Source organism: Mirounga leonina, unplaced genomic scaffold (assembly GCF_011800145.1).
Source record: "Mirounga leonina isolate KUSES-001 unplaced genomic scaffold, KU_Mleo_1.0 Mir_173, whole genome shotgun sequence".
Classification (NCBI taxonomy): domain Eukaryota; kingdom Metazoa; phylum Chordata; class Mammalia; order Carnivora; family Phocidae; genus Mirounga; species Mirounga leonina.
Window position 1 is genome coordinate 56,744,563 of NW_023270447.1, and position 26,442 is coordinate 56,771,004.

General features: G+C 52.8%; 1 protein-coding gene across 5 annotated transcripts in view; it reads left to right on the top strand.

The window, feature by feature from the left end:
* Positions 1-164: 164 nt before the first annotated feature.
* The window catches only part of LOC118019444 (metalloprotease TIKI2), a 100,886-nt gene continuing 74,608 nt past the window's right edge, over positions 165-26,442 (top strand). Inside the window, exons 1-3 of one of the 5 annotated variants that reach the window (XM_035018612.1) lie at positions 165-727; positions 2,815-3,375; positions 12,274-12,885. In XM_035018612.1, the coding sequence (XP_034874503.1) occupies positions 626-727; positions 2,815-3,375; positions 12,274-12,411 (801 nt within the window). In that variant the 5' untranslated portion in view covers positions 165-625 and the 3' untranslated portion in view covers positions 12,412-12,885. Of the gene's footprint in view, positions 728-2,814; positions 3,761-3,821; positions 4,048-8,712; positions 9,257-12,273; positions 12,886-26,442 lie in introns of those variants that run through there. The other 4 variants (XR_004681676.1, XM_035018615.1, XM_035018613.1 and 1 more) reach the window with 4 other exon arrangements.

The window sequence follows — 26,442 nt, forward strand, 5'->3', positions numbered from 1 at the left end:
GGCCCGGCCCGGCTCCGCGCCGCTCTCCCGCCCTCCTCCCTCCCTCCCTCCCGGCCGCGGAGCAGCATGGCGGAGCCCGGGCAGCGGCCGCGCGGCCACCCGCCGCCCCTCTGAGCCCGGCTCTGGGGCAGCCGGGCGCCCCAGACCCGACCCCCGCCCCGCCGCGCCCGCCGCCGCACTTGTCCCACCGCGCGCCCCCTGGAGCGCCGCGCACCCCTGGGACCCTTGCGCGCCCGGCTCCCCCGCGTAACCCGGGACCCCGCGCGCCCTGGGAGCCCGGTACCGCCCCGGGACCCCGCGCGCCCCTGGACCGCGACGCAGCTCCGGGACGTCGGCGCGCTCCGGGACCCGCGCGCTCTCAGAACCGCGGGCTCGGCCAACGGGGCTGCGCGCCTGGGGAGGGGCCCCGCCCCAGAGGGTCCCCCCTCTTCCAGCAGACGGAGCCCCGCCCCAGAGGGACCCCCCAGGTCCGGCAGGGACACCCAGCCCCGCCCCAGAGGGCTCCCAGCATCCCGCCGCTGGAGCCCCGCGCCCCAGAGGAACCTCCGTGCCCAGCTGGGGGCTCCCCGCCCCGCCGAGGGGGCGCCGCCCAGGAGGGTCTCCGCGCCCCGCGGGCCCCGGCAGGATGCACGCCGCCCTGGCGGGGCCGCTGCTCGCCGCCCTCCTCGCCACCGCCCGCGCCCGCCCGCAGCCCCCGGACGGAGGACAGTGCCGGCCGCCCGGATCGGTGAGCGAGCGCCTGCCCGGCCACTCTCCCGGCCGCCCAGCCACTCCAACCCGCGGGGACGAGGGCTGCTGGTGGTGGGGCGGAGGGGTCCCTGCCTTCCGCACCCACCTCAGCCCACCCGCTCCATCTCCGCTCACCGGGCGCTGCTGCCTCGGGCGCCCTTCCCCGGCTCCTGCCTCCCGCCCGGCTCCAGCTCCGTGCGGAGAGCCGAGATGGGGCGCTCCCTCTCCAGCTCCTTCTCCACACGCTGACGCTCTCGGGCTCTCCTCGACTTTCGGTCCTGGTCCTGCTTGGACGTTTCCTCCCTGTGCCCCTTTGACTCGCTTCTTTCTTACTTTGTCCTTGTCTCTACCCTTCTGCTTGCTCTCTGCCCACTTCTGACTCTGTTTCTACCATTCCTTGCCCTTCTCTGTTCTGACTTCCATCAGACCTTCCCTCTCTCCCATTCCCACTCTGTCCCCCTCGCAGGCTTCCCTCTCCCCTGTCCTCCCACTCTAACCTAAGGCAAACTTTCTCCCTGGTGCTGGTTCCCTCCTCTCTCTCCCTCTCCAGCCCAGTCCCCAGCACCCAATCTCCCAACTGCCCCCATTTCACAAAAAGGGGGAAGATTCCAGAGGAGAGGAAAAGGAAGTGCCAGGGCATGCTGGCCTAATATCTCCTTGGGGGTTGAATAATTACTGGTTCTCTTAATTTTCCTTCTCAACTAAGAATCCCTTGATTTCTCTCAGTCTCCCTCCCTCAAAGTGTAAATGAATGCATTGAAAATAACACTTATTTGGAGGCCAGGGAACAGGAAAAGGTTTTGTAGGGTCCTCCCTCACTGCCGGCTTAGCAGGGAGTTAGTTGACCTTGGGCAAGGTGCACCTCCAGCGTCCTGATTTCTGCGGGAGCGGGGAGGTCGGTGGCCAGCTGGGAGCTCAGAGTGAGTCGAGCTGCAATATGCCGGCATTCACGATTTTTGGTTGTTAATAAAATAAGGTACTGTTCCCCCACCCACCCCATCACACACTTTTCATTTGTGCTGGAATCAGGTGGAAAAATTTTGAGTTGACCTCGAGCTTGCAAGTGGTCAGTGGCCCGTCCAGGGGCTTCTCTGGCTGGAAAAAGACTTTGCCTGAGAGAAATGATAGTCTCTTTCTCATGCCCCTTAAGCCCTGGTCCTATGCTAGACCTGGAGAAAGGACCCCTGTGTCCATGCCCCTCCTCCCCCCTACAAACGCTCCTCCTCAGAGCTTCGGTCATAGAAGACGACAGAGGTGGGGTTAGAGGCCAGGTACAGCGTTTTAGGGGAGGAGCCTGAAGCCCCAGAGTGTGTACCTTTCTTGGGACTAATTCCGGGGAATCTTCCCCTCCTGAACCAGGGCCCTGAGGCCGTATTTAACCTGCAGCTTTTCAAGCCCTTTCTCATCTGTGGCAGAGCTAGTAGCTGGCCCCCCAGACCTGCCCTCCAACAAGAGCGCCGTGTCCACCCCGGTGAATGGGAAGTAGCTGTTTAAATAGGTGTGCTATTTTTAATAGGTGTTCTGCTTTCAAAGTGCTCTTGGCATGTATCTTCTAATGGCTGGATTTAAAAGTTATATGACTTCCTCCCTTCTTGCCAGAGCAGGACTCTTGCTCCTCCCTCTCCCCCACTGTCCGCACGAAACACCACCGGTGAAGGTTTGGCTTGGCCGAGCTTGAATATTCTCAGGTGCTGTGAAGTCCGTCCCTGGCACTCGCAGGGCAAGCTAATCCTAACGAGAGCGTCCTTCATTGCCTACTGCTTCTGTGCCTGGCACTGCTCTTAGGGCTTCCTTACATATACTGTGTCTTTTCATCCTCCCCTGACGTGGCTGCTCTCACCCCCATTTCACAGATGGGGAAACTGAGTCTGTGGGCAGTAGAACAGTGTGCTTAAGATCATCCAGCTACGACAGGGCAAAGGCAGGATTTGAATGCGGGTCCTTCAGCTTCCCAAGTCGTCGCTCTTGCCCCAACCCCACGTAGGCCTCTGCCTCCCACCCCCAGCCCCACCCGCCTCTCCCCGGGTTGCCCCCCGTCTCCCCTGCTGCCTTCAGCCTCACTGCCGGCCTTCTCTCCACCTGCAGCAGACGGAGCTGAACTCCTTCCTGTGGACGATTCGGCGCGAGCCCCCAGCCTACCTGTTTGGCACCATCCACGTGCCGTACACCCGCGTGTGGGACTTCATCCCGGACAACTCCAAGGCAGCCTTCCAGGCCAGCGCCCGTGTCTACTTCGAGCTGGACCTGACAGACCCCTACACCGTCTCAGCGCTGGCCAGCTGCCAGCTTCTCCCGCACGGCGAGAACCTGCAGGACGTGCTGCCGCAGGACCTCTACTGGCGCCTGAAGCGCCACCTGGACTACGTGAAGCTGATGATGCCCTCGTGGATGACGCCCGCGCAGCGGGGCAAGGGGCTCTACGCCGACTACCTGTTCAACGCCATCGCGGGCAACTGGGAGCGCAAGAGGCCCGTGTGGGTGATGCTCATGGTGAACTCGCTCACGGAGACGGACGTGCGCTCCCGAGGCGTGCCTGTGCTGGATCTCTACCTGGCCCAGCAGGCCGAGAAGATGAAGAAGAGCACCGGGGCCGTGGAGCGGGTGGAGGAGCAGTGCCACCCACTTAATGGGCTCAACTTCTCCCAGGTAGGCGCTTGGCTGAACCAGGCAGCCCCTTTGTCCTCCTTTCCGATTGCCTTCCTCCTTCTGTAGCCGGCGCCCTGGCCGTCTTCCAACGGGAGAGGCTCTTTCGGCCTGGGAGGCGGCTCTCTGGCTGCGTTAGTGGTGGGTTCGGGGCCAAACTGGCATGTGCTAGAATTCGGGGTGAGAGTTGGGGTGTTTGCTTCTAGCTCAGTGGTGCTACCTGTTGGGGATAGGCACGCCCCACTTGCTGTGCTTGCCTGAGCGGAAAGAATTTTCCTGGGAGCATCAGAGTGAGGAAAACAAAAAGAGTGAGTTGCGAGTTTGTGTCCAGCTTCCCCGAGCCGGAGGCTGTCCCGAGGCTGCTATGTGGGCCCAGCTGGGCAGCAGCGTGTATGTACAGAGGATGCATAGAGGGAGTCGTGGTTCCTGCGGCTTTGGGGGCAGGGGAGGTGCCGTGGACCTGGTGTCGATGTGGCTCTGGCTGGCTGTTGAAGGCTAAGCACTGCTGAATTGCCCCAGCCTTGCATGGCTCTAGGCGACCCTCGGACTGCCTTCCTAGGCCTGGAGAAAGTCAACAAGGATAGTTTTGGGGTTAATAATTTCAGAGCAGTGTGTTCACTTAAAGGTTGACAGTTCTGATTTCTGGACCTCAAGAGAGGGGGCAGGGAGCAGGGAAGGGCTTCGGAGGTTTAAAGTCTCTGGCTACGCGAGGCCTGATCCAGCAAAATGTCATTAAAAGCCCCATCTCCATGGGCAGAGGTCACTTGCAACTCACTGGCCCCAAACTCAACTCTGAGACCCTGGGAACAATGAGTTCACATCTGTGCCTTGAGAACAGGCTGTCAATCTGGAGATGGGGGCTCCTGCAAGGAGGCACCAAAACAGCTTGGGCTGATGCCCTGGGTGAGGTGCGGCCCCCGAGACGTGCTTCTTCGTTCGGGAGACAGCCTCATAAGTTGGCCAGGCTAGAAGCTCTACCACTGGGACCAGACCTGCTTGCCGCTCCCAGGATGTTGCAGACTCTTCCCCAGGGAAACAGCGGCAGAAACCGATCCCCCTTTGGAGATCTTCTGGCCTTTGTTTTTCCAGGGGAAATGCAATATCGTCCCCGGGGAGGTAAGAAGCCAGATTGATTTGCCGGCCAAATGAAAGGCGGGTTTGTCGGTTCTCCTGCTGGCTCTCCCATAATTGTGGAGTCCTTACCCAGAGGACCCCGGTGGCAGGAATATTGGGGCAGTTAGTCACGCCCCGCAGGGTTCTGACTCCGCCTGACTCCTTCTCCACGGGGGAAAATCCTGTGCATTCTCTGGCCCGGGCGCTGAATCCTCTGAACATACCGGCTTTCTCCCTCTGAAGTGACTTTTCCCTTGCCAGCCTCAGGAGCTGATATTATCTGTGTCGGGCTCCCCAGTGCTCACCGCCCATCTCATTTTGGAGGCAGGTTTGTGGGAGGCCTCTCTGTTCAGAGACCTCACGTCTGGCCTCGATATCTTTTTTAGGCCGGGGAGGTGGGGCATCCGACATCACTGTCTGCACCCTCTTTGTACCAACCACAGAGGAATCCGAGGAGAGCTGGAGGGAGCACAGAAACCCTCTGGTCAAAGAGCCCCTGGCTTTAATCTGTCTCTCTTAAAACAACAAAACTATCTTTCTTCGGTGTCTGGAAGGAAACACTGCTGTTCAACCAAATGACGGCTTTGGTAGGTTGAAAACATTTGCTGGAAAGTGTGTGAAGTTATGTTTTAGGAAAAGTTCCTGAGAGCCATTTATCGGCCAGCAAGGAGCCCGCTGACAGTCTCCAAAGCCCATGTTTGAAGATCAAACGGACTCAAATCTCTGGTTTCAAAAATGGGCCCACCCCATCACCAGCCTGGGCCCGCTCTTAAAATTGTTCTCGGGTCTAGCTCCTCAAGAGGGCTGCAGGAAGCAAGGCCGGAACAAAAGAAAACAGGACTCCTCTTGGTTCCCTAATCTGCACACCCTTCACCACCTGCCAGAGCGTCTGACCCCGCCAATTTGTCCTGTTATCATTTTGGGGCGAGGTGCTGAAATCTCTCCTCCATCCCTGTGGGCAGCTGTGGGCTAACTGGGAAGGGAGAGATTCCAGAGCTCGGGCAGATGGGGGTGTTTAGGGTCCTCAACCCCAAAGTCAGAAATGAGCAGCCTTCTCCGTAAAATTATATGCACGCGTGCACAGTTTGATATGAACATCTGTGATGCATTATTGTACCGAAATATCTGTTAAGTGCATCAGATTTTTATTTTTTCTTTCCTCTCAGCATTACTGTTATTGCAAAATATTTGGTGCGGGCAAACAATGAGAGAAGAAGGCGGGAAAAAGAAACCTTAAAAGAGAGAACCTTTTTGTTAAAAGCTGGGGTTTTAGTTTGAATTTTAGTATTTCTCAAATTTTTATATTTTCTTCTGGGCAGAAATACCACATTTTTCCTTGCTAAGTGGAGAAAGAAAGTGTACATTTTAGGATTCCATGGGTGGGAGGAACCACTGAAAAAGTTTCTGGTCTCTGATTTCAGTATAAACTGAGAGTGCTGGACCCAGCATCAACATGGGTTTGCAGTGTGACCTTGGGCAAGTCAGTTCCCTTCTCTCGGCCTGGTTTTTCCTGTCTGTGAGATGAGATGCCAGGATTAGGTCATTATTCAAGCCCCTTCCAGTCCTGACATTCCACGGGACAGTTATAATCAATTCCACCTGCCGGGCATCCTACACGAAGGAGGCATGCTTTTCCATTTTGTTGGATGCTCTCTCAGGTGAGCACTCAGAAAGGCTGGATGACTTGCCCAAGGTCATGTGGCTAAAGGAACAGAGATCAGTCTACCTGGCCCTAAATGAAGCCTTCCTGCTTCCTGCCGCCCCATGCCCACCATGTATTTCATGTTCTTCAGTGATTCTTCCTTCAGTCCTTTCTGCTGTTTCTTTCTCCCCTTTAGGGCTCAAGTGCTTAACATTTTACTTCTTGGAGCATTTCTACTTACGGAGAAAGTATTTTGTTTGGCTGTGGGGCTGGAGTGAGGATGGTGAAGGCCCTGATGTGTTAGCTCACATAGTGGCTGAGAGATAGCAGACTTGCTTCTAGGTTTCAGTCCCTGCTCTGGCTCTCAAGCCAATGACTCATGTAGAACTTCATGTTGCCATCTGTAAAATGGGGCAGTGGTGACCAGCCTTTCACAATCGAGCAGGTTTTGTGAGGCTATGAGAAGACACTGCTTGTGGGAGGTGATAGAGCATGTAAAATGACTACCTCGATGTAGGCCCTGTGCTTGGAAGACAGTTTGGGCGGGGCTCCAGGACAGAAGAGGAAGGCCACACGGGAAGCCTCATCTCTGTCCTGTTGGTACCTTCTCCATCAGCCATATCCACTGTCCATCCTTTGTAGAACAGAGCAATGCTGGAGTGGGGTGGTGGCGGCCCCTGCCCTCGGGGACCTGGGGATGCCTGAGCCTTGAGTCCAGGTCTTGTGACAGTCTTGGGACCTGCAGATTTCAATCGGCTCTGTCGGCTGCCTCCCGAGACTGGCACCGGCTGCCACTAACTAGCGGGGCTGATCAGGAGATGTCCTTCTCCCTCTAGGGGGCCTCAGTAGTCCCCGCCCGGAACAGTGGACGCACTGGAAGAGAATGCTTCCAAACCCCGTACTTCTCCAGGCATGATACAGCAAGGACCCTGCCATTCTGTACTTTGCCGTGTTGTAACAGACACGCCCACGTTACCCACCCAATGTGTATAAAGCCTGAGCGCTCGGGCACAGCGGCCAAGGGCTTCCAAAATGTTCGTAAAATTCTTCAGCCCCCTCACTAGAAAGTTAGAAACCACAAAACCATCATTGATTGGGCTCTGTCTCCATACAGGGCCCTGCATTAAACCCCGTAAGTACATCCTCTAATCCTCACAGAGATGTGATAAGTCATATCATCATGTCTCTTTTACAGACAATAAATGGGGGCTGTGCTTACACAGCAAAGGCCGGTGGGCTCAGGATTCCAGCTCAGGTGTGTCTGATGCCAGAGCCCAAGCTTTTCAGGCATCTGAAAGATGAGTTCATTTTTGTTTTTAGTAGTCAAATGGCATTATCTGGTGACCTGTGTGTGTGTGTGTGTGTTGGAGTTGGGGGAGATCATCATTTTTTTGCCAAAAAATGAAATAAAATATGATAGAGATCATTGAAAAGTGCCAAAACTGATTTTTCCCCTTGGCTTATAAATTGCATCTGAAGGTGATTCTAAAATAGGAGTTCCCAAAGACATTCTGGGCATGAGTTGCTTCCTTGGAAGGAATCCCTAGCTTTCCAAGGAACCATTGTGAAGATGTGCCCCTAACACTGGCTAAGCGAGCACAGTTGAATAAAGAAGAGTTTCCCTATAGTCAGAGTGCCTGTATTTATATCCTGGGGCCAGCACGTATTATTAGGTGCTCAACAAATATTTGGGGAATGAATGAATGAATGAATGAATGGTCAGAAACCATGATATGACCAACCCTGCTTCCCTTCTGCCATCCTACACTATGGAATGAATGAATGGAGACCGTATAAGCCACAGTGAAGAACCTCCTCCTTGAACTTGAATAGGTCCGTGCATTGCTACAGGGACACAAAATGTTGAAATCATCAAGTGGCTAGGTCACATACAAAGCAGGCTCTAGCCCTGACCTCATTCCTACCTTGCCTGTGACCTTGGGCTAGTCCTTTCCCTCTCTGGGCCTCAGTAGCTCCCTCTGTCCCTCAGCTGTTGGCTGGATAATTTCCAGGGTTGGCCCAGTTCTGACTCCTCCGGTGCTCATCTCTGGTCCCCTTATCTTGAAGGCCTGGGGCCACCCCGAGGTTTTGAGCCTGGGCGGCTCTGACAGTCTAATCTTCGGCAGGCCACTGCTGATACCTAATTATCTGGAAGCCTTCTGGTTCCAGTGGGTGATCCTGCTGCTTCCCGCTGCCAGTCTGCGGAGCAGAGAGCCCAGCCTGCCGTGGCACAGCCCCTGGACACCTGCCCAGCTTGGAGCCTCGCCTTCACTGGGGCTCCTCTCCCTCACTCGCTTCTTCACTCACTCAGCCAGAGTGCCTTCCTGTGCCGGGTCAGTGCAATGCTGAGGGCAGACCTGGGAATGGCCTAGTGTTTAGCTGCAGAGAGTTCGCTGCCCAGCCGGGGAGAGTGGGGATTATTAGTCCCATTTTACAGCCGTAGCAACTGAGGCATGGAGCACCTGTGCATTAGTCTCTCCCGTGTCCTGGTTCTCCACACCTCGAATGGAGACTCTGTTCTTCCTTTCTCTTCCTGTTGTATGTGCCCATCTTTCAGAACCTGTCTCTCATTTCCCATCCTCCAGGAATGACCGTTCTCAAGTCCTCCCACCCTCCCCGAGTCCCCATGGGAGCCACAACAGCACCAACTCTGGTCCTTCGAGCCTGCAGCGCTGGTCCCTACTCAGGGCCTCCCCGGAGTGAAGGGAACAGACACCTCCACAAGGCTCCCAGGCCATGCTGAGCCCTCTTCTCCCCAGGAGTCCCCCAGGAAGTGCGAGCCCCTCAGTCAATGTTGGATCAGAACAAGCTGGCCTAGTCTGCACCGTGTGACTCCAGATCCTAGACTGAGAGACAAGGTCCCTCCGGGCTTGCCTCCACCCTGTGCTTCTGCAGCCCACCCTAGCCGCTGTGTCTCCCACTGGAGCCCTGTGGTTGGGAGCTGTTCAGCCAATGTCTGTCGCATGGTAGGGAAGTCCCTCTGGGGACCCCCTAGCATTGACCCCCAGGCATGCGTAGTCCCAGATTCTTTGTGTGCACAGAGAGCTGTTTGCAAAGAGCCCCTGCTGGCTCGGCAGGCTCTGTCCGCTCTCTCTGACCTGGGTAACTCACACTTGAACATGGAATATATTTTCCCAACATATGGCAGGAGGAAAACAAACTCAGGAGCAGACACACAGGATGGCTTAGGTACCACCATCAAAGGAGAATGAGGCCAGAAAGCCAGAGGTGACCCAGATGTCATGAAATACTCTAGTCTCAGAATCAGAAGCTCCCAGCGTGAAGTCTTCCACACTTGCACACTCTCTGAGTCATATGCCGGGATCCGGCGGCTCAGGGAATCTAAGAATGGTGAAATCTTAGAACATTAGGCTCAGAGGCATTTTTTGACTCGAAGAATCTTCACATCATGAAATCCTACCCTCTGAGCTTTGAAGAATTTTCAGCTCATAGACACAGACTTCTAAAATCTTAGTGCTGGAAGGGACCAGTCCCCAAGAATTCCAAGAAGCCCCATCAGCAAACACACTGATCTCCTTCCCACAACCTGCCAGCCGATTCCCAGGCCACAGAGAGAAAGCCTGAGCAGGGAAGCACTCTGTGATGGAGATAAAAATGGGAGTGTGCCTTTGTTAATAGTTCCCTTTTGGACATCTCAAAGCGAGGAAGAGGTCGCCTGGTAATGCAGCTTTCCAAGGGAGGAAGCTGAAGAATGCGAGGACAGCATGGCTTGCCAGGTGGGCTGCCGACGTTCTTCCCCCCTCGAGTTTGCTTCTAAGTAGTATCCACTTCACTCCCTTTTATCCCTCATCACTGGCTCTCTGTCCGCCTACTTAATCCGCAGGCAGCTGGTGGCCCAGCCTTCAGTTTTGCTCAGCGGCTGCCAAGGCGTCTCGCCGAGCAGATCCTCCAAGATCACAGGCTTTTAAATCTGTGCAGTATATCCCCTGGAACACCAAACTGTTGCCCCAAGCTTGGAAATGCTGTTGCTTTGCTGAGCCCCCTCCCTCTCCAGGAATTTCCTCCCTTTCTCTTCTAATTCTGAATCCTGTGAGATTTCCAAGGCTCCGGTCAAAGCTGAGCCTCCTCCAGGAAGTCTTCCCAGAATGCTCCTAAAATAATCTGCTTGGGAAGACTCAGTCCAAAGCTTTCCCTGATGACCCAGCCACGTATGTTCTTTCCCTCTGTGGAATTTTTTTTTATGACATTTTATGATATTCTCTCAACACTTACATATTTTACCTTATATTATAAATATTACCGAGACAGTTTTTTCTTTCCTAATAGACCCCGATTCAAAACCTAGCCCCGGCTATGCTCACAATTGATTACAAAATTAGACAGAATGTGCTCCAGTTTTAATGTTGGGGCTTTGTGGTGTATTCTGTGGTTGGGGTGTTGGCAGCTCTGGATGCTAAGAAGGGGCTGCTTCTTGGCCTCTGTATTCACAGAAAGCCCTCAGACTTGCTACCTGAGACAGCAGACGAGTTCAGTCCCATTGCCGGCCCATTTGGTCAGGACTTTGTGAAATCCGTGGACCCTATTGGATTTCTCTCTCTCCATCCTGGAACACTTTGTTTTCTCTTCCTCAACTGTTACTTGCAAACAAAGGCCTCTTTTTCCCCCCTCTTTACTGCCCAAAGCGCACTTGAGCCTCTCCAGGCTCACCACCCTTTATTTTCATTTTAAAATGTTTAATTTTGTCCCTTCCTGGCTACTTTGGTTTGGGGGCCCTGTGATGTTGACCTCTTCTAGTTCTTGCTCTCTCCCTCCCTCACACACAATCCTTGGTCTCGCCTCCATGCACGCATTTCTGCTCTTCCCTCTACCTGAGAGCCTTTCCCAGTTTTATTGTTCGGCTAGCTCTGACTCCTAAAGTGGTAAGGATTCCTAAGGGCAGTCACTTTAAAAGCCTGGACTCTTCCAATGCTCCTTTATAGCCAGACTTTCATCCATGGTCATCAGATAACCTATGGGCAGATGCCACCTGATCCCAACTCAGCAGTTTGTGTTTAGGTGCAATGATGTAATTGGCTTTTAGCACTGTGGGTCTTTTTCATTTATTATTTATTTATGTATTTTTTTAGTTGAGGTATAATTAACATAACATTCTGGTATACAACGTACTGATTCAACATTTGTATATATTGCAAAATAGCATCGCATCTTAAAAGGATCGATGGGTGTCTTAGTCAGCTGACTGCCGGAATAACAAAATCCCATAGACTGAGCGGCTCAGACAACAGAAATTTACTTTCCAACAGTTCTGGAGGCTGGAAGTCTGAGAATGGGGTGGGAGAGTTGGAGAGAGCAAGAGAGAGGGAGAGAGAGAGATGAGTTCAAAGTGGGAAAGAGCTAGCATTCTGATGTCTCTTCTTATAAAGGCACTAAGCCCGTCACGAGGACCCCACCTTCACGACCTCTTCCAAACCGAATTATCTCAGAAAATCTCCATCTCCAAATACCATCACTGTGGCGGTTAGGGCTTCAACATATGAATTGGGGTGAGGGAGACACATTTGGTCTATATCAGTGGGTGAGTTGCACCCGGAGCCCCCCTGAATGCCTGAGTACCCTGAAAAGAGCCCTGCGCCATCTCTGGGTGACAGCCTGGGACCACAGGACAGGTGCAGCATGTGCAGTGGCGCCTGCCGCTGGAGTCTGTCCCTTCCCTGACTCAGCAAGGTGGGGGAACCTGCCAGCTTGCAGATCAGCAAATACGCCCCTGCCCTGAGTGCTGAGGCCTTGTTTGTCACCTTTTATTCTTGGGGTTCACTCTTTTCTTCCCATCGGGTCAGGAAGAGCAGGGGAAGTGTTAAAATTTACTTCTCATTTGCTCTTAAATCTTTTGTATAAAAATTCCTCCCTGCCTCCCTCATTCAGAGGAACATCCTGGTCTGATTCTACCTTTAGAAATAAGACTTAGTCGGGGCGCCTGGGGGGCTCAGATGGTTAAGCGTCTGCCTTCGGCTCAGGTCATGATCCCAGGGTCCTGGGATCGAGCCCCGCATCGGGCTCCCTGCTAGGCGGGGAGCCTGCTTCTCCCTCTGCCTCTGCCTCTCTCTCTGTCTGACTCTCATGAATAAATAAATTAATTTAAAAAACATTAAAAAAAAAGAAATAAGACTTAGTCTTTATTTACACAGCAGTGGCACAGACTCGGCTCAGGAAGCCCCATCACTGCAAAGCCTCCAGGCATCGGCTCGGGACAGCCCAGGGCTCCTTCAGTGTCCAGGATCACTGCACTTCTTAGGAGTATCAGTAACCTTGGACTAGTTACGTGACCTTTCTCGTGCCTCAGTCTTCTCCTCGGTCAACTTCATCCAGCCGCTGGGAGGATTTCTTGACTGGTGTAAAGCACTGTACTACAGCGCTGGACACAAAACTCGCACTCAGGAAACCCTAGCTCGTACTTACTATGGGAGTTCTAAATTAGCCTGAGAAATGCTTTTCAGCTCCCACTTTGTGCAGACATTGGGATAAGTGCTGGAGACCGAAATGTGAGCAAGAACGATGATGCTTTTTCCCAGGGCTGCTTCCTTTCCGAGTGGGGAGGAGGTGTGGGGGAGCACAGAAGGCGCACACTTCTCAGTCCTGGGAAGATCTGGGAAGGCTTCCCGGAGGAAGCCTAGGTGAAGTAGAGATCTTAAGGAATAAAAAAAGTTAGCAGGCTAGGGCTGCGGGGTGCTAGGCCTGGGAGACTGGCGGTGCCTACACCAGAGGCCCGGGTTGGCGATGCATCTGGGACCTGCTGCAGTGCAGCTTGGCCTTTCTGCGTGGGCTGCGGCCAGAAGAAGCCGAATGAAACCGCCTGCAGGGGGCCTGCCCTCCGCGACCGCAGCCCGCCGCCCCTGGGGGCTGAGCGCAGGATGGAGCCAAGCAGTCCGGGACCTGGGTCTGCTTTGCCCGGGCCATGCGGCCAGCTCTCGGGACCGGCTCACTCAAAAGTGTGGCGAGCGGGCAGGGCCGCGGCGGGTGGGTCCGGCGCCACCCCGCGCGCCCCTTGGCCTGCCCGGCCACCGCACCGGGTGGCACCAGCCGCACCTCGGGGCGAGCCGCGCCCACCAGGGGCCAGCCCTGCCGGGGAAGCCACAGGGCAAAGATAAAAGGCGAGGCCTTTTTTCCTTCTGCTTCTTCTGTTTAAAGGACTTATCTGCTTCCTCCCTATTAAGGTTATTTAAAGTTTCCTGGCCAGTATCATCTCCTGGGGACTTAATGCGCCTTCTAAGCCATTCGTCATTCAAGTCTCGGTCCCATTTTAAAGCCCTCTTTGAAAAGGAAGATGCGGACGGGAGAAAGCCTTTTGGAAATCTCTCTGGCTCAGCCTTTAGCCTTGGTTCACAGGGTTTCCATTTCTTGAACTGCTCAGCCTTGAGTTTGAGAGACAAAAGCGTAATTGGCAGAGGTAATTCCAGTCATTTGCATCCCGCTTTGCAGTTTCCAGTCTTTGACCCGCATTGCGGCTTTTCCTCCCCGCCCCCACGAGGACACCTACGAGGGGCCTGCTTCAGTTTCCTGCCTCTCCTTCCGTTTTCGAACTCCCAGTACTCCCCTCCCCCTGCGTCTCCAGCTGGGTGGCTGGAAGCATCCAGTGGATTATGAGACATTTTCGAGCACCAGACCCGCTAGTGGGGCTGCCATGCGTCTTGTGGAGCTGTGGCTTGGTCATGGGAACGGTAAACTGAGACACTGCCAGACCTCAGTGGTAATAATACTTGGTCATTGTGCTTGACCTTGACTGGGATGTTTAGTTGACCCAGCACGGCATAACCCCCATGCCTAGGCCTGCAGGTAGTCTGGCAGGTGGTTTTATATTATTCTGCTCCCATCAGTGTAGTTTTGCCGGGAGGGTGGTGAGAAACGAATGCAGGATTCTTGGTGGAGATCTTGCAGGTTGAAGAGGATCGGGGCCTGGAGGTGGGGGTGGCAAAAAGCCATGCGGGGAAGTGCCAGGTGGGAACATGCAGAGGGCATGCAGAGAAAAGTGTTTCTACCCCTCTCTCTGTTAACTTGATTCTTCCTTTTCCTATCCAACTCCCAAGAGAGCCATTGTTATTTAGTGCCTGTTATGTGCTGGGCTTCCAGTGTATCACAGTAAATTCCTAAAACAGTCCTGAAAGGCAGGTATTATTTTCACCATTTTGAGGAAATTGAGGCTAAGTACTTTGTGCAAAATGGTGGAGCCAGGATTTGTACTTAGATCTTCTGGTACATTAAGAGAGAGACTGGACTGGAGTTGGAATTCCCACCCCACCACTTTGGCTGGACGGCTGGGGTATGTTTTCACATCTGAAAAAACGGGGTTCACGTAGTATATCCCCCCTGGTGTGTTGTGAAGAGTAAATGAGGTAATGCCTATAAACCACCTCGCTGAGCGCCTGGCACGCAGTATGAGGTGTTGAATGTTAACTGTGCTGGTTGAAGTCGTGGTCCTTTTAATTATTGTGATTGGCTCGTGTTCACACTGTCTTTTTTTTTTTTTTTTTTTTTTTTAAATTTTATTTATTCGACAGAGAGAGACACAGCGAGAGAGGGAACACAAGCAGGGGGAGTGGGAGAGGGAGAAGCAGGCTTCCCGCCGAGCAGGGAGCCCGATGCGGGGCTCGATCCCAGGACCCTGGGATCATGACCTGAGCCGAAGGCAGACACTCAACGACTGAGCCACCCAGGCGCCCCTCGTGTTCACACTGTCTTGAGGTGAAACCCAGCCCACAGGGAAGGTGGGCCTTGATCCTTTAGGCTCTCATGCCCTGAGCCACTGAGCGTTATCCAGAGCAGGGATGGGTGTGCTTGGCTGACCTGATTGGAACCGTGTGGCCCGACCACCCAGAGCGTGATCATTTTTTGCTGACCATCTGTGGTGTTTAATGTCTGACTGTATCCTTTCTGGTTTGGCTTCCCTGTGATCTCCCACTGCTCCCTGGAGTGAGGACACATCAAAAGGAGGGATTGAAAAATGGGCCCAGCTCCATCACAGGTTTGATCATGACCTGGGAAGAGCCCCTATCTAAGGGTCCTTTCCCTCCGCTGCACAGATCAGTTGAATGTTAATAGCAGCAACTCCAAGTTGTGGGGAGAATCAAGCGATAAAACCTGGGAAGGACTTTATTAGCCCCCAAGTGCTCTGTGCTCTCAGTAGTACTTGGTGTGCAGGTGTTTTTCCTCTTCTCTTTGTCCCAGAAAGAATACAGGTTTCTCCTGCGATCCAGCAGTGGAGAGTTCCTATCGTGTAAAGCAAAGAAGCAATCATCGTTAATTTATATGGAAAAACTTGTGAGTACTCCCAGACCCAGAAAATAAGCTCTCAAGCTTTTCTGATACCTTAGGACACATCTTGCTAATGGGTGCACAGAATCACCCGAGATCAAGCACAGATGCTCACAGGCACGGTCCGAAGCTGTGGTGGCTTGGTGCCAAGATGTGAGTGTGGTTCCAGGGAAGGAGCGGGCTGGGGCCCCTCCGCTGGCTGCTCTGAGTGCTCACTGCCCTTCTCTGATGGCTCGCTCGCTGCAAAACAAACACAGCATGCTATTTTCACTTCTTGTCCCTTTTCATAAAGAAATCCTCTTCAGATTTCCTTCTGTTAGTGGAAACAGGTACTAATGTAGGTCTCCCATAAAAGAGAAGTGGCGTAAAGTGAATTTTCAAGTAGCAAGGGATACCTTACCCTGTCAGTGCGTAGCCAATAGGTTTAGTTATCATGAAACTGTTCGTCCATTCACGATGCCTTCATTTGTTTGTTGGACAAGCACTCCTGGGAGCGACGCTGTGTCAGGCTCCGGTCGAGGCTCTGGGGTTCAGTGATGACTCTGGAGCTGGAGGGGAAGTCGCGGTTGAGGAGACAGGAGGAGACAGGTGCCAGGGATGGGCCTGACGCCTTCCTTCACCTGCACTGCCCCATCTCACCCTCACAACCGTCCCCCAGGCAGCTGCTGTTTCTCAGCCCCATTTTGCAGGGGAGAAGACTGAGACACAGATGGCTTAATTCATTTACCCGAGGTGACACAGCCAGTGGACGGAGGATCTAGAATTTAAAGCAGAAGTCTGGCAGCAGAGCCTGTACTTTTAACTTTTCTGCGTCTGCTGAAAAGGAACTGGAGTCTGAGAGTGGGGGTGGGGGCTGTGCCTCTTCCAGACCACAGGTATAAAAGGTTGGGAGGGCAGGGAGTTGAGACTTCTGAGGTTCCCTCCTGAGGAAGGCTGCAGCTCTGAGAAGAGGGGGAGCAGGTCCTTTGGCCAGGACCTGGGGAAGGAGTGAGGCTCTGCTGAGAACCAAGAGCAGAAGCTGGCCTTGGCCGGTGAGGGGATGGCAGGGCAGGCTGCGGGCCCAACAGAAGTGGAAGGTCTGCGTTTGTAACCTCACCAGTGTGGGGGATGCTGGCCTGCACAGCTCTCCAGTGTGGGTGCGGGAGCAGGAAATGGGACAGAGGGCCACGGCCAGCCCCGGCTCCGTGGAGTCCCCATTCAATGTGCCACAGGAGCTGGACAGAATATCAGCTCCTACCTGTGTGTTGTTGTTGAGCATTGACCCTGAGCCTCCACCCCCGTGGTGGCTGGGCCTTTGCCAGGGCTCAGGTGTTCTGGAAGCCCTACAGATGCTACTAAGGTGCAGGGGACTGCATCCTTGCTGTCCAGGAACTGTCTTTGCCGGTGAAGATGTTCTATTTGTAGATGGTGGATGACCCCCTCCTAATCAGTACCTGGCTTGGCTTTAGTATAATGCCACCTGAGCTCAGTATTGAAGGACAGATGGTATTCCCGGGCTCAGGACAAACAGCATATATGGGGCAGGCCCTGCTGGTGATATTGATCCCAACTGACATGTGGAGAATGTTTGCAGGGGGCGTGGGAGACTAGGGAATTGGCCAGCGAGGCTCATGGGCCACATTGTGGAGGCTTCACCAACCAGTTAAGAAGTCTGGGCTTGGTCCAGGGTGTGTTGGGGGGGCCACTGTCCCCCACTCCCATACTTTGCAATTCATTCATTCATCAGACTGGAGCATCTCACCCAGGCCTGTCTGGAAATTCTCAAGCCCCTTGGCTTGAGGAAGGATCTCTTTCCTCAGATCCAGGATGTTCTCACTACTGGGCCGGAGCAAGACTCTCAGCTTCTGGAACTGGAAGGCGCTTGGTGTTTTCTCTCAGAACTAGATCCTAAAAGTATCTGGCAGCTGAATGAGACCAGCTGTAGTTATATATCACAGGGTCTTTTGTGGGGGAGTCTGAGTCCCTGACCCCCATTTCTAAAGTGGTCACTGTAAGACAACAGGGCCCCATGTTTCATGTGACCCTTTGGATGGCTGACTTGAGGGATTCCTCCTGTTGAAAGTGGGGGTGGCGCGAAGCAGGTGGTTCCTGAAAGCTCCCCAAGCAGAAGTGGGGGTCAGAGGGACCTGTGGTCTATAAATGGTTCTTAAATAGTGAGAGCACTGGGTTAGGAGTCCAGCAGCGTGACCCGGGCAGCTCCCTCCCCTCACAGACAGCCCTTAGCGGGTGTGAGCGTGCTTGGTAGACCGTAAACCACACCCCTGCTGCTGCAAAGCCACTTGCTAAACTGGCTCTGACCTCACTGGGAAAGGGCATTTTTTATTTTATTGTCTTTTACGTGTTTATATAGACCGAAGTTCTTTGAGGGCAGGAGCCTCCTCTAATGAATCCGGGTCTGTGGAGGGCTGGGCTCCAGGTGGGCACGTAGGGATGCTGCGTGGAGCTATAAAATTCCCGGCTCTATCTACACATCATCGCCTGAGGATCCGGGTGGAAAACAGAAAGTCCCTAACCGCACCCCACATCGTTCCCAGATTTCCAGATGTTTGGTTGCAGGAGGTTAAACATCTAGGCAGTGGCCTGCATTTCCCCGCGTGGTTCCCAGGCCTGATGGCTCCGAGTGGCCGTGGCTCCTGAACGCCTTCTCGCCCTCGTGTTCCGGCCATCTCTGGTGGCACTGTGGTTTCCCGCTGAGCCCTCAAGCCCACGGGGGGCCCTCGGGGCTTCCACTGGGCCACCCCGTGGGTGGGAGCCGCTTCTCCTGGGGGCGGAGCGATCTTCCCAGCCCCCCACCCCTTCCTCACACTTCGTGTTTTTTTCCAGGGCACAGAACGGAGCTTCTGTTTGCCGGTCATTCCGTGATCCTCACACGATGTAAATGAAAGCTGCTAAAACCAGTAAATTCAAACCATGTGTGGGCACTGGGGAAGAGCGGGGGTGTCGGAGGCCTGCCGTGTGAGGTGCCGTCAGCTCTGACGGCCCCCGAGCTGATTTGTATATGAGAAAAGTAAATATCCAAAGTGGTAAACAGCCTTGGGTCTCTCATCATCGCTGAGATTTGAAGGCAGTTAATAGGAACACACACTCTCTGTCTCTTATAAACAAAGTGAGATTCTCTGTGTGTGCTGACCTAAATTCGGCATTTTTATCTTTGGGAAAGCGAGCCAGTCATTCTCGTTGGGAGACCACAGGCAGTCTGGGCCGTTGGGTTGAGTTCTTCTTTCTGGTTTTGGCAGTTGGTCTAGCACTTTGGCTTTGCAAAGGGCCACCTTTTCATCTCTCTTTGGTCTTAGAGCAAATGGGATGGGTGGCCATTCTCACTCCTGTACCAGTGAGGGACATGAGCCCGGAGATACAAATCAACTTGCCCAAGACCACATAGCAGATCCATGCTGAGCCAGGACATCCCCCTTCACTCCTCATTAGGACCCTCTAGCTCTCCAGTCCTCTTTCCATGAGTGAGACTTCTGTTCTCTCTAACTTAGGATCCCAGAGACCTCTTCGTCAACCCCTCCCTCATTTCCTCTCTTCCAGTGTCTGCTGGAGCTTGGCCTTCGGCTGGGTCCCTGCTTCTTCTGCTTTTCTATCCATGCCCTTCTTGTGTTCAGGAAAGAGGCCAGGGAAGGGACCAGACAGTCATGAGCTTGGGGTTCTGGTCTCTGCTTCTCAACTGTATGGCTTCCAATAAGTACTTTCTCTGAGCCCTTCAGTTTTCACGTATGTAAAATGGGGATAAGAATACCTGCCTTCTTAGGATGGCCACGAGGATTGAATGGAGCTCACATATGTGAGGATCCCCAGCCTTCTCAGTGACGGTGAACACTTCACCCCACTTTTCCTTCAATTCTGGACGCTTCCAAGTGACCTCCTCATTGGGCATTAAAAATGGATTAATCCAGGGGTGCCTGGGTGGCTCAGTCGTTAGGCGTCTGCCTTCGCCTTAGGTCATAATCCCAGGGTCCTGGGATCAAGCCCCGCATCAGGCTCCCTGCAAGGCGGGAAGCCTGCTTCTCCCTCTCCCACTCCCCCTGCTTGTGTTCCCTCTCTCGCTGTGTCTCTCTCTGTCAAATAAATAAAATCTTTTTTAAAAAATGGATTAATCCTTAAAATTGCATGGAACTAAATATGCCACGCACACATACACAACACGTATGTGTCAAACTGGGGAAATCTGACTCACATCGGTGCATTGTCTCCTGGTTTTGATATCGTACTATGGTCACATAAGATGTCACCATGGGGGGAAATTAGGTGAAGGGTATTCTTTCTGACAACTGCATGTGAGTCTATAATTATCTCAAAATAAAAATACGAAGTTCAATTAAAAAATTAATTAACCTTCGCCACACCCTCATTCCCTCACTCATTCTTCCCCGCCCGCTGCACGCCAGGTACTACTCTAGGTGCAAGGCATGGGTCAGTGAACACAGAAAGAAAAAATCCCTGCCTCCACCTCCCTCAGGCCTTTGCTCAAATGAGGTCTCCCCATGACCACCTTATGCAAAATTTCAAATTACTCCCTCGAACTCCCTGTCCTTCCCTGCCTTTTTCTTCCAAAGGCACCTGTCACCAATTGGCATTCCGTATATTTTACTCACTTATTTCTTTTTTGCCCTTCACCCGAGCATTGGAATGTCAACCCCGTGAGAGTGGAAATCTCTGTCTGTATGACTTGTATCCTTAGCACGTAGAACATGCCTGGCACATGGTAAGTGGTCAGCTAGCTGATGTTTGTTAAATGACTGAGAGTGACCGACAAGAAACAGGGTCGGGGTTCAGGGGCGGGGTGAGTGCTGAAGGAAAGCAAAGCTGGGCGGAGGTGGGGGAGAGGGGCTAGTGAGATGGTGGAGGAAGCATCATGGGTTCTATCTAGTGTGGACTTTCTGCAGACCTGGCAGGCCTCCCCGTTGTGGGAGGGGTAGGGTCCTGGTGTCTTAGATTGTAACCCATCATTAAAGCTCTCTTCCTTTTAGTCATTCACCAGATGTTTCTTTGAGCTGTTACTATGTGCAGGACCCTCTAGAGCAGGTGGAAAAGGACCTTGCCCCGGGAGGCTTACAGGTAGGTGGGAGAGATGGGACAGGAATGCAAACAGCCCGTGAAAAGGAAGAAGGAAGCCAAGCGGGAGAGCTAGGGGAGGGCCGCGGGGGGAGGGCGTACTGTAGCCTAGGCAGTTCAGGAAGGAGGAGGTGTTGATTCCCAGCCTTCAAAGTCTGGGAGGATTTCAAAGTTTTTTTCTGGTCCAGCTGGGCTCAGCTTACCAACTTCCTTTTCCATGGGTCTCCTAAGGGATGCCAAAGCCCTCATCAGACCGCTCCCTGAAGGTAGACCTGGACACCCTGGCTGTGCTTATGCTATGACCTCGGCCCAGTGTGCCCCCTCTCCTTCATCCTGTCTCTCTAAACCCTGTTTCTTTTTCCAGATCTAGCCTGGCCCTTCCTGCAGGAAGGCTTCCTTGATTGCCCCAGCTCCCACACTTCATCCTCTCTGACATCTGTGCCATTTGTAGTCTGTACCATACCATTTGACCCTTTGGGAGAGAGTGTTGCGTTGGACCAGCCTCACTGTGGGTGGCGCTTGAACCCCCAAATAGGGTAGGAGCTTGCTGCTAAGCTGGAGCTGTGGTTGCGGCTGGATTGACTTAAGAGCAGTGGAAAAATGGGATTCATCCTCAGAGAGGGCAGGATTTGTTATTTTTTTCATTGACCCCAACTTTCCTCATTTTGAAACCCTGGAAGTTCAGCGAGGGGAGGGCTGACATCTGCCTTCACGGACGTCTCAGGGTGGGCGGTTGACAAAGCAACTCGGCACACACAGTAGCCCCAGACCGCTTAACAGACTTCAGGAATTCCTCTCTTTTCTGACGTCATTGCTGGAGTCTGGGCTCAGTGAATTCTTACAAAAAGACATGGGATATCTTTCCATGAAAATATCTTACTTACAGTCACCTAACATGCATTTTTTTTTAAATAAAATTTTTAAATTTTAGAGCAATTTTGGATTTGCAGAATTATTGAGAAGATAGTACCCAGTTTGCCCTATTATTGAGATCTAACATTCATATGGTACATTTCTCAAAAAAAAATATGGTACATTTCTCATGATGAGTGCACCAATACTGATGCTTTATTATGAACTAAAGTCCGTACTTCATTCAGAACTAAGGTCCGTGTTGTGTTCCAGGATACCATATTGTTTACTGGCATCTTGCCTTTGACTTCTCTCGGCTGTGACAATTTCTCAGACTTCCCTTGTTTTTGATGACCTTGACATTGAGTATTAACCAGATATGTGTCCCTCAATTGGGACTTGTTTGGGGGTTTTTCTTATTATTGGATGTTATGCATTCAAAGGAGGAAGACCAGAGATACACAAAGTGCCCTTTTCATCCTGTCTTATCAAGGGCACATACTTCAACCTGGCTCATCACTGTTGATACTGATCTTGACCACCTGGCTGCGGAGGTGTCTGTCTGATTTCTCCACTATGAAGTTGCTCTCCCCGCCATCTTTCCATACTGTACACACTGAAAGCAGTCACTGTGAGCATCCCATGCCTAAGGAGGGGGGAGTTTTGCTCCCCTTCAGCTGATGTGTTTTGAATGGTTGCTATGTGCTGGGCACTGCCACCGATGCTGAAAATATAGTGGCAAATGAGACAGAAAAGATTCTTGTCCTACACGGAATTTTTATTTGAGTGAGGATTTAATAATGAATAAATACGTAAGTAATTTCAGAGTGTGATAAGGGGTATAAAGGGGAAAAAAAGGCAATAAGTTAGGGAGAGACCACAGTGCAGGGCAGAGGGAGGAAGCAGGAGAGGGGCAGCTGCTTTGTTTTCTTAGGCTCGGGGAGAAGGTGCCTTTCTAGCTGAATCTTGAAGGATGAGGAGGAGCTAGCCATGAACACCTGGGGAAAGCCCATTCTGAGCAGAAGGAACAGCAGATGCCAAGGCCCTGGGGTTCACTGAAGGAACAGAAAGAATGTTGTGACCAGAGCCCTGTGTGCACAGGACAGGTGGGGTGAGACTTTCCGGTTCCAGGAAGGTGTTTGGGTTTTCTTCCAGCAGTTGAAGCCGTTGGTTTGAAGCAGGAGCAATCCTGTTTGCTTTCATACATGAAAGACAGCCTCTCGGCTATGGTGCGCAGAATGGGTTCTCCTGGGGGCAAGAGCAGAGGAAGCTGGGGGACCGTGTGGGTGTAGCTGAGGGATAATGGTGGCTTGGACCTGCCGGGAGCAGGGGAAGGTGGGTCTCACTCAGTTTTGGAGGTGGCACTGACAAGGCATCCGATGAGCTGCTGGTGGAGAGAGAAGAACACTGGTACACGCTTGCACGTTTGGGTCCATGGTAGCGCTTGTAACTGCAAGTAGGGGAGGCTGGGGAAGGAGCAAGTTTCGGTGGTAAAAGTACAGATCCTGCAGGATCGTCAGAGAAGCTCCGCTGGAAGGCTTTTTGTCTGGACTGCTGCTACAGCACCTTCGGGCTGTATCCCCTCCCCTCAAGACCCGGAATAGCCTTCTGTGGATTCAGACATTCCACTTCTCCGCAGCATTCACAGTGTTGACGTAGGAGATGCCGAAGGCAGACGGCCATGGCAGGCAGTCTTGGTGGGGAACGTGGGCCAGTTACCGAGGGGCTCAGCTACAGGTGTTGAGTGGGATGCCCTCGTGCCTCTCCCAGCACCCAGCCCTGAGGAGTCTCTCTTTTCCTGTCCCAGCTGCCGCTGAGTAAGCCTGGATACGTTTGCAGGAAAGCCAGTCGGTGAGTGTTTAGTCAACACCAGCTACTGTGCGGTGCTGTCTTCGGCGTGGGCTGTGGTCCCTGTGTAGGTGAGCAGGTAAAACATAAACGTAGTAAGGGGACACAATGTGGGTGAAGAGGACACAAGGAGACATGTACAGTTGGCCACCAGAGAGAACGCACGCGTCCCCAGGACACCTGGAGCCATCAGGGAGGACTCCCTGGAAGAGGTACAAACAGAGCTGTGAATTTGAAGGACACTGAGTGGCCTGCTGGGCCATGTGGCCAAGGTTTCTGTTGGGGAATTGGAGGGAGAAAGGGTTGGAAAAGTCAAATTATGGCCCATCCCACCAGAACGGGGGGGCAGAAGAGGTGCCCACAAACTGTTGGACGAGTGGTTGGAACATAGGTTCTGCCGAGGTCTGGAGGGCCTCCGGCGCAGGATGAGGAGCTTTCCCCTGTGAGCCATGGGGAACCGAAGCCAGCTATAACCAGTGTTGAAGAAAAGTGGAAGGAATCACATCCTGAAGACAGACTTTTGAATTTCTAGCCAGTATTTAATTTATTATAAATAAGGATACTGCTCATAATAACAATAATTTTTATAACTACTTAATTGGCATTTTTTTTTTGCCGGGAAGACACAGCGGGTTTCATGCTTGGCCCCGGCTGTGTGTGATTAGGGGTTATTGACTGAGACTACGAGGGGCTTTTTTATCTTGCAGTTTCCTTGTTTTCTTTCCTCTTGGTTTCCGCTGATAGTCTGTCACACCGTTGGCTCTTCATCTGTTTGGTTCCATGAGACACCACAAAAGCACATTCTCTGATAAGGTCGATATGCCAAATCCTCACTATAACACTTAATCACTTAGGAAGGTCTCACTTTGGGGTGGAGGTGGGAGGGGTGGGGATGGAAAGAAAAGTCCAGATTGCTTTCATTAACTGCATTTTTCTTTCTGGCTTGGGGTGGGGGGCTTTGGTGGAAATCTCAGTCTTCAAGGCTGTTTCCAGGAAATCATGAGAGAGTGACCAAGGAGGTTCCGGGGTCTTGGGCACCAGGAGGCACCGATCACCTGCGTGGGCATGCTGCTGGGCTGGGTGCTGTAGGAATGCAGGAAGAAGCCACCTGTCTTCCCTCTAGGAGGTAGTGTCTATGAGGGCAGGGGGTTGGGGCCAGGTAGGCCTACCTGCCACAAGGTGAACTCAATAAATTCTCGTTGATGGGAGGACCAACATGGTAATTAATTGTTTTAAGGATTCAGATTGGTGTGTGATCGCTTCCTGCAGGATTCACTAGCCAGGGCATCATGGGAGAAATGGCGTTCCATATAGGGCTTGCTCCACTTATAACTGTCCCCAAGGCCACCTGCGTCCCACTGTTTTCTTGTGCATTGCCAGGTTGCTTCTCCCCACTTTGTGGATGAGAGAGCTGGCATTGAGAGGGTGAAGAGCTTCATTCATAGCACCAGGAGAACAGGGATGTAACTGAGTGATTCACCAGTCTGGCTCAGGGGATGGCATGGTATTCCTACACGTAGTAGGTTCTCAGTGCCTACGTATTGAATGAGTGAAGTATTTGGAGCGGAAACTGTATTGGAGATCCTCAGAAAGTCAGATATGTAGCCATGACACAAACTCAGGCCTTCCATTTCCAAAGCCTGATTTCTTTTACCACCTGCCCAGTTTCATGAGGCAGAAAGGGGGTGTTAAATTAGATGACTGTTAAAAAATATTCACTCCCCAGGCTCCAGTGATGTAGGGTTTGGCCATGTGACTTGCTTTGGCTTCCTGCTGGGGCAGGTGTGCTTACTGGCTCCTGGACTTTGGGCTCTGTCACGTAGACTCGCTCTGGCCAGGGAGATGTTAGTAGACGTGAAGCGAGCACCCTCTCACACCTCTGCCACCACCATGAGAAGCCAAGTCCCCATGTAGCTGCTGCCTCTCTGGCCTGGGTCCCAGTATGGACGCAGCAGCCCTGAGCCCAGCCCACAACGCAGAGGCAAGCCCAGACGGATGCACAGCTTGAGGCCAGCCACACTCACCCCTGATCAGCCAGCTCCCTGCTGACCCACGGTGACAGTAAGTCGTTATTGCCTTGAGCCGCCAAGTCTTGGGGGTGGTTTGTTCCACAGCTGGTTGGGACCAATGAGCAGGGCATCTCAGGCAGGGGCTGGCCCATCGGTCACGGAGGAAGGAGGGAGCAGAGGACCAGGGAGGAGGCTAGAGGTAGAGGTGTCAGCTCAGTCTCAGAAGGTCTTCCTTGTCAGCGTAAGGAATTCAAGCGTGTCTCAGTAGGCTGTGGGAGGCACTAAAAGTTGTTGAGCACGGAGGGATGAGACCCAGACCAGCTGTAGAAGGGTAATTTGAAGATAAGTGCAAAAGGGTTAAAATGGAGAGAAGAGGAAACCAAGGTCAACGGGCCTGTCGGGGTGCTGCTATTCTTTGCTGCCACAGAGCCTAGCACTGTGCCCCTTAAATACTAAGTACTTAGTAAATATTTGTTGAGCGAAGAGATGTGTAACAAAATTGCCCCGGGGTTGGGTAGTGAGAACTTAAGATAGTCGGAGCCTCTGATTAATTCCTCCATTGACGCGGTCATTTGCTCACCAGGATTTGTTGAGGTTTTCAAGAGGATAAGTAGTTGAACCTGGGTCAAGACTGGACAGAATCTGAGGAGAGGCCTGTAGGAGCCTTCCCTGTACGTCTTGCACAAGGGTTCTGGCCAACAGGGAGGAAGGGCTGGAATGAGGGAGGGAGGAACAGTGGGTAAGTGGAGTCAGGCAAGGGGAAGGGGGAGCCTCAAGGGTGGGCATGCGCCCCTCGCTTGGTCGTGAGGACACAATGGGCTGGCTTCCCCTGGGACCTGACAACGTGCCGAAACCCACAGCTCGTTCTGCAGAGACCAGGTTTGTGAATTCTGATTATATTTGATCTTTCCTTTCAGACCAGGGAGTCTGATCTTTTCAGGCTTTATGCCCACACCTTCATTCATTCATCTGCCTGGGCCAGGCCCCAGGTTGGGTGCAGGGGAGACAAGATGACTGAGAGGCAGTCCCTTGCTTAGAGGAGTGCATAGGTCAGTCATTCACAAATCCCTAGAGTGTGACTTTAGCAAACCGTGGCCCTCTCCCGGCCTATTTCCTTACCTGTGAAATGGCTGCTGGGAGGCCTGGGTTCAAATCCCAAGTCTGTGCCTGGCTGGCTCTGTGACCTTGAGCAAGTCACCGTTTGACTGAGTCTCTGAAAGGTGGTGTGGTTCCGTTCTTGTAAGGTGTGAGGATCTCGAGGATGCTATATGTGACAGAGGC